Source organism: Cryptotermes secundus, unplaced genomic scaffold (assembly GCF_002891405.2).
Source record: "Cryptotermes secundus unplaced genomic scaffold, Csec_1.0 scaffold5, whole genome shotgun sequence".
NCBI classification, from domain to species: Eukaryota; Metazoa; Arthropoda; class Insecta; order Blattodea; family Kalotermitidae; genus Cryptotermes; species Cryptotermes secundus.
Window position 1 is genome coordinate 4,378,744 of NW_019724742.1, and position 8,064 is coordinate 4,386,807.

Here is an 8,064-nt window from a genome sequence, read left to right on the forward strand (position 1 = left end):
CCCCCCCCCCATGAGTCTGTGTGTTGTCTTTATGCTTTTTCTCAGTCCCACCAGTGAGTGCTTTCTTTCACCTTTCCAATTCATTGTTCTGTAGTCACTTCATCATTTGACAATGTATAGTTTGAGCTATGGAGAGCATCCTTAAACCATAAAAGGTTAAAGCTATCCCTGTTACAGGCCTGTCATGGTTCCCACATTTTCTAGACAACCAGCTTACAGGTGGTGGTGAGGTTGTCAGCCTTACACACTGACAGGCTATCCTTTACCCTCAGGAAGATTCCTGGTACTCATTTCTGTTAGAGGCCAAGTCGGCCCCAGGGCAATAGTGCGGCTGGAAGGATTAGGTCAGTTGAAAACTCCAGTCACCGCATGGTTGGTTACTGGGCCAGGTAGGTATGTGCTAAAATTAGAGATGTGTTTGCTTGTGCAGGCTATCGTGATGCACAGTGTGGGTGGCTTGAAGTGCAGGAGGAAACAGGACGTGGTGGCGTCAGTTCCAGAAGTGCTCCTCTGCCACGGACGGCACTTTTCCTTGTCATCTATGAACCTAAGCAAGGTGTCATAGAGATATGGGCTATGCAGCAGGGACCGAGAGTTGCCAAGTTCACAGCCAGCAAAAGTGGAAGGTGACAGTGACAAAGCTTGTTCATAACAAGAGAACCAACATGTTTGTTTAATTTCAGCATTTTGATGTGTTGAAGTTCTGTTTCTGGGTACATTGCACTTGACGTCTTTAGGTGGAATGAGGCAGAAGGACAATGCAGCACGCAAGATTTCATTTACTGTTTGTCGTTTGTGGACACTGTTATCTAAACAGTGATGGCATCATGGGAAAAATGGTAGACATCTGTGGACATGTGAAAGAAGATGCAGTGACTTAATGTCAGTAAATAAAGTTGTGTAATTTTGCAGTCATTGGGCTCAAATTTTTAGTCATGGACAAGTAAATGAATGGGTATGTTGAGCCATGGCCACAGTACAGAAAAAAGAATAAGATTCTAATTTTTAAAAATTTTGAATGAGCATCCTTTTGATATGAGGAACATGATTTTTGCTGCAGGTTCTAATTATGTGTGTTAGCTTTACCATCCACTGCATAAGCTCCAGTCCAGCCTCTCCCTGTGCGCCCCAAGCTTGATTCCTGTTTTCAGAACCGTGTTGCATTTGTCCAGAATTGTGAGCATTCTGGTGCTGTGGGTTATAACAAGAAAGAGCGCCACTAAGAGTGGTCAGCATTATGTTCTGACAGCTGTGAGGCAGGTTAACATTAAATTCATTAATGGCATTGTAGTAACACCCAAACAGTTACGTATATTATGTTGAAATATTTTGTGCTTTCTGCTAGACTTTTGGTGTTTGTAACTAAGTTCATGGAGCAGAATCTGTCTGGAGGAGCTAATAGTCACTCAACTAGTCAAGAAATATGCCAATGTTTATGGAACCCAGAGGTTCAAGAGTCTACCGCTGAATCCTCTCCAGTCATAGACCCTCCGAAATCTTCCATAAAAGCAGGGAATTTTTTGACCAGTCAGAAACCGTGAACTCTTAAGGAAAGACTTTAAAAATAATGCTAGTTGATAGATTCTCTGTTTAAGTTTGTTTGCAGGCTACTTTCTGTTAAGTTTTCCTATTCACTCATATTCTTCATGTTTTCAGGCTTCTGCACATGGGTCATGGTTTCATGGGTCTTGATAACAACCCCTTGGAAGGTGGCAACAAGTCTCAGTTCTCTTGTGTTTTTGTTGATCCAGGTGGCTTAATAAAGGAGATCTCTGTACCCTTCCACTTTGCACTTAGGTATGTATTTATATTTCTTTTATTTGGTTTGTCTTATTTTAGTTTCTGTCATGTTGGTGTCAGTGAAGTTTGTAATACCTCTTAATGATTTTGATTTTCATATTCACTCAGGAATGTGATGTAACATTGAATGAATGAATGCATAGGGGGTAGCCCTAGCTGACCCTTCCACCATGACCTTAGCCTTCTGTTTCAGCCCATCAGCAATCCTACACTTCAAATGAAGTGTAGTATTTTATTTACAGTGGTATCTTGGCACTAAGCACAAGCACAGCACAAGCCATCTGCGAGACCTAAGACGAAACATTAAAATATTAAAACTCCACACACATGAGGTCTAGCACCAGAGAACTATCAGAATAGAAGTCGTCACTGGAGCAAAAAATTCCCCATATGGTACCAACAAGAAAAACATATATTTTCACACTCACTCTGAACTGGATAGAGTTGTAGTTTTTTTACTTCTGCTGTGATAACAGAAGTCCAGATGGGAGAGATGTCCAAGCTGGATTGATTGATCAGATGGTCTCTCAGAGAGACATGGGTGAATTCCTGGTATTTCCTGTATGTGGTGTTGGGCTCAATCTGCAAGACCTTCGCTTCATTGCAACATTTTGTGGCCTTCCTCATATGCATGTTGGGCTAATTCTGATTCTTCAAGCAAACCCTGAGTCATGTTATATTTGTGTTCCTTAATGCATACTTCTAGTCGTCTGCTTGTTTCACCAATGTAATTTCTGCCGGAGTCGCATGGGATATTGTGCACACACTTTTAGATAAAAATAGGATGATAGATAATGTCCAGAAAGATAATATTTGTATTAATGTACCATCATCACAGACTTTTGGATCTTACTTCATTTGTTTGTTTGTCATCGAGTATTCTCTGTTACAGTGACAAAAACAGTAAAAGAACAAGGGACCTTCACTTACTGAAGAAACTGAAGGCGTTCCTGAAGGAAAATGACTATGATAATGACAGATTGATTGAGGAGGTGCAGAAGAGAATGCAGGAACTGAAAACCAATGACATACGCACTCAGGCTATTGACATGCTTTCAACTAGTAAATATATTACTCCCGATGCTCTGGAAGTTGCGTTGAACATTGTTGTTGATAAGTTGACTTCCCAAGGTAAGTTACTGCTGGAAGTATGTATTCTGTTCATTCATTCTTGGTTTAGTTCATGACATTTCCACTTTCTGAGGTTATATAGTGCTGAATGCTTTATTGGCGAATAATGAGCTTTAAATGAAGTGGAAGTGATTGTGCATGATTTAAGGTACTATTATGGAATCTGCGTGAAGGGGCTCAGGACAACCAAAATAATGTCGAGTTAGGATAGTTGGTCTCTGGGACAAGATGTGAGATTTGAACCAAGGGCCTCACATGTGGGAAGGTTGAATATGGTCTGGAATCTCATATACAGAGTGGGATTTGTTAACCATATGACTGCAACATTCAGTGCTTGAGGTTGTGTGGTAGTATAGTTTAGTTTTTAGGGACAAATTATGTCTGGCTAAATGAAAGATACTCTTTTGTATGGTGCACAGGGGCATCTGTAATATTCTGAATCATTGCGACCAGTATTGTCATGAAGTTTCACACAGAAATCCAGAAGCATTGGTTTAGAAATGTTGCACTTCATATGAAACAAGTTGTCACACACTTCTGGTGTGTCCCCAGCTTAAAGTTAAAAAATTCTTCTGTTAGCTCTGCCATGTCTTTCTGTCCATTTACAGACATCAGCTTGAGAAGAGCCAGACAGATTTTTTATGAAATTTTATATTGTGTAGTTGTACTTACATGCATTTCAGTATAGGTTAAAATTGGACAACAATAGACACCTTACATAAAGACTGACATGCATTTCTGTGTGCATCTCAGACCTAACTTGAAATATTAGAGCAGAAGTGTTAAACAATCATTATAGAGAAAAATGAAATGTTATATGCCCACTACACTTTTCTGTAATTCTTACAACTCTTGAGGTAATTAAATAAAAGGGAGGAATTTCACTAGAATTGTTACATTATGTGTACATTTTCCAAATTGTAGGTCTTATTTAACCCGTTGCCGTGGTTCGTCGTGTATGTTTCGTCAGGGATTTAAATCGTCTGGGGGGGTTCGACGTGTATGTTTCGTCCAGCTGCACACGTATGTTATAACGCCCATAATAATTGATGGTTTTGCTGTAGATTGTTAGATTTTTCACTGGCCTGTTGTCAGGAGGACTGTATTTAATGACACACGCGTTTAAGAGCGCTAAGTCGTCGTTACATATGCCTGTCTTGCAGCAACGTTCCTGTGGCTATTGCGAGCTGTTTCTGTTATGAATGATGTGTTTTGTTTGCTCTGAAGCTATAAACACCAGAGACTGATATGTGCTGGTGTTTATAATATCATATTGCCCTGAGCTGGCTATTCAATTGGAATTCTTAGAAGAGGGATGTACAAAAGTTTATGCCTGCAAAATCGATTGCTTTCGCACAGTACATAGCACCCATTTCTTAGAAAAACGCCACATTTTAAGGCAGAACACTGTGGTCACCCCCTGAGACGATACGGATGTGTGTGGGGGAGGGAAAAGAACTCATTCCTTCGCTCATTATCGCTCCAGTTGACTCCATTTTATCGTACTGACCTTGGTGGTCGTTTCGAGGGATGACCATAAATATTTTTTTGAGCCAGCTAAGCTCTACTTTCGTTCACTACATACCAGACAGTTCTTAGAATAACTTCATGAATTCTGTGGTCACCCCTACGACATCTCCTGCCGCCAAAATGGATGGAATATCAAAGGCATAGCAACAACCCCTTGTTATGATAACTCGTAACGTTGAATTTACTACAGCTGACCTGGCAACTAAACGGGTCACGGAAAGACATTTCCTTGAAGTATACCCCTCACGGGTAAGAAGGCAAGGCCGCACATATGTGTGGTTAAAAAAAAGGGCCAAAAAAAATACACAATATTGGAGCGGAGAATGGTGAACGTGGGGCACCGTTGGGTTATACGAATGCTTCAAGGCCTTCCTTCTACTAAACCAACTGCCTCCATTACCGAGATACAGGGCGCTCATATTATAAGGTAAGGTTATAAAACCACCATTTAAGATCATTTTAGTGAAAGTTTCATGTTCCTATCTCATAGAATTTAAGAACAATGATGAATAAATAATTTTCGAGCAAAATTTAAATGGCCGGCTGAATATATTACCGCAGGAGCCGCGGCCGCGGAATTTAAATGACCACGTCAAAGGGTTAACATACCCAGTGACACATTAAAATCGTTTTTATTTGATGTAATAATTAGTTCATTGCACATTTTTCTATGACTGTGCGATAAGTGGGCACCTGTTGTGGAGTTGTACTGTGGAACTCCCATGTGAAAGTGAAAGTGAAAGTGAAAGTGAAAGTGTAATCTTCCACAATTTGTCATTTTGTCTCATTAAGCATTCACTTCAAATGGTATGAAGTCCATAAATTTTCTCCATTAAGGATTTTTTCTATTTAATGTTCAAATCCTTTTCTCCCAGAACAGACTTTTAAGTGGGAATTCACAGAACTAAAACAATGCTTCACACAAGATAATTGATAAGCAACAGTGCTAGGTCTTATAGATGCTGAAAATGGTGACAGTGAGGCAGAGTGACACAAGCATTGTATGGTAAGAAGTTTTACGAGAGCCCCGTATGGAGATGCTGGCATATTGGTGCTATTAGCCCACAACTGTTTCCCAAATCCTTACCATTTCATCTGCCATCCTGTCATTCAGTTGTTGAGGTCACTGCCAAGCAACTGCTAGTGAAGATGTGACTGTGGACGCTAGTGTGTGTACATGCATGAGCGCATGCAGCTGCATGTGTTCACCCACACGTGAAGTGTAATCATGTGCTGTATCAAAGAGTCCAATAAATCCAATGATCAATCCAAAACCCATCTATAGCCACACTCATACAGGTGACAATATTAAAACTATGATGTAACTCATTCAAAGACAATGAGAAATGAATTTAATGGGATTTAATACCCTGTAATCCAGTAAATATGACATTTTTAGAGGAGCCCACTACCTCCATCTTCAGCACTAAAGAGTTGAGCCAATCAAGTAAGCAGCAAGCAAAACTGTGCTCACTGCCTGCTGCTTGGTGGTTACCTGATTGGCCTAGTCTTCAGTGCTGAAGATGGAGGCAGTACATTCCTATAGAATGTCAGTGACTTTCTACTGGACTCTTTGGCATTATGTCTAGGGAGACAGAGAGTGCTCTGCATTATCACTGCTATGGGAACCTCAGACCCAGTGTTAAGAAATGAATTTGACTTCTTACCTGTGTATGTTCCTCAGATGCTGAGTCAGTGGATCACAGCAGTAAAACGTTGCTACACATGGCACAGCAGTTGCAGAGGCTCGTGTCTTTCTATCAATTTATTCGCCGAGAGCATCAGATACCCCCCACGTACAGCACCGTTGTTGCTGACAACCTCAACTCACCACAGGTAGGCCCTCGCACCAGTTCAAATTGTTGTCATCTTACAACATGTGAAGATTGCCTGTCTTCATGCAGAGAAGTGCTCAGACTGTTTCGTTCTTTATGCTTTTCTTATAGTTGAAAGTTTCAGTTGTGTTTACTTCATTGCTGTATCTGTATCCAGAGGTATTCTGTGAAGTTCAGTATTGTGACATGACTCCTGAAAGCTGGAAGAGTGAAGTCAGAAAAGTTATAATTAATTTTCATTACATGCATCCTGCTGTGTTACAATATATACAACTTATTTATTTGACTGTCACAATACAACAGTAAAAGAACTTCAAGGACAATGCCCAGATATAGTTCTGCTACATGTTTCGGCCACTAGTGGCCATCATCTGGCAAACACACTTCAATAAACGTACACCACTGAACTGCAGTATGCAAAATTTGATACAGTGTCATAAATCATTTAAGATAATTTGCAATAGGAATACAATAAGTAGGTTATTTAAAACCAATAAAAGTCATATATAAAAAAACAAATTAAAATTTGATTGATGTTTTTTAACATCGAATCAGTCGTTGGTTCCACTTTACATACGTATCCGTCGACAAATAGTAAATTTCAGTGTTTCATTATAAAATTGTATGGGAGGCCCAATAATAAATGGAATAGTTGGAGCCTCATCATACGGAGAATTGTACGTAATGTATGGGAGGTATTTGTGGTTACAACGCGTGAGTATCCAATAGTGCAAAATACAGATTAGTGACATCCCTCATATCCGATTTAAACAAAATCTGAAGAATGTATGGGATGCATGGAAACTGCTTATGGCCATATTGAAACCAGGCTGTTTTATGAATCAGTATGGCTCAAGATCAGAATTACCAGCTTTCAGTGAAAGTGCCAGTGTTGAATTTGAGCAAAATCTGTGAAATAGAGTGTGAGGTAATGGAGAAGTCTGTTTATGGTCATGTATAAACCAAGCTTTATTATGAATAATTTTGGTTAAAAGCTGAAATTGCTGGACAACTTTTGGAGAAAGGCTGCTACACTGAATTTCAACAGAGTCTGTGAAATATATGAGAAGTGCGGACAAGCCCACTTATAACCTTATTTAAAGTGGGCTTTATTATGTAAAATGTGGCTGAAGGAAAGCAGAATTGCTCATTTTCTTACATTGTGAGGATCACCTAAAAACTGCAAGCGTCGGTGCCATGTTACGAAACATAACACAGGGAGTGGAGGTAATCCTCTGTGAATTCTGAACTTTAATACAAGATGGAGGTTAGTAGTGAGCTTCAGGCTGCGGTTGCTTTATTCCTGATGTGGGAACATCTGGTACTCAATGGCTGAGAAGTGGCATAGGTCTCAGAGCTGGTTTGGACATCTTGGCAAAGAAGAATATCCTTCCTCCTGCCAGCCCATTGAATTGAATTGAATTGAATTTATTTACATTCTATAAATCCTAAGCAGGTTAGTACCTTTGGATACAGAACAAGTCAAAATGTTACATACATAAGTACAGGCAATTTTAGCTTAAAAATTATTATAACTTAATTTTACATCATTCTCTATTTACATTGAAGTATTCATCTAAAGAGTAGAAGGAATGAGCATGTAGATAATTCTTTAACTCTGATTTAAACTTTTTAGTATCATTGCCCAAGTTTTTAATACTTTGTGGCAGATTGTTGAACACTTTTATGCCAGTAAAGTAGACTCCTTTTTGATATACTGATAAAGTTGATGAGGGTAGGTGGAAGTTATATTTTTGTCTAGTATTCA

General features: G+C 39.5%; 1 protein-coding gene across 2 annotated transcripts in view; it reads left to right on the forward strand.

Moving 5' to 3' along the window:
• The window catches only part of LOC111862698 (rab3 GTPase-activating protein non-catalytic subunit), a 51,812-nt gene that overhangs the window by 10,776 nt on the left and 32,972 nt on the right, over positions 1-8,064 (forward strand). For both annotated transcript variants that reach the window (XM_023848299.2, XM_023848300.2), the window contains exons 9-12: positions 431-626; positions 1,657-1,797; positions 2,693-2,931; positions 6,146-6,297. In XM_023848299.2, coding sequence (XP_023704067.1) covers positions 431-626; positions 1,657-1,797; positions 2,693-2,931; positions 6,146-6,297 — 728 coding nt within the window. The remainder of the gene's footprint in view (positions 1-430; positions 627-1,656; positions 1,798-2,692; positions 2,932-6,145; positions 6,298-8,064) is intronic.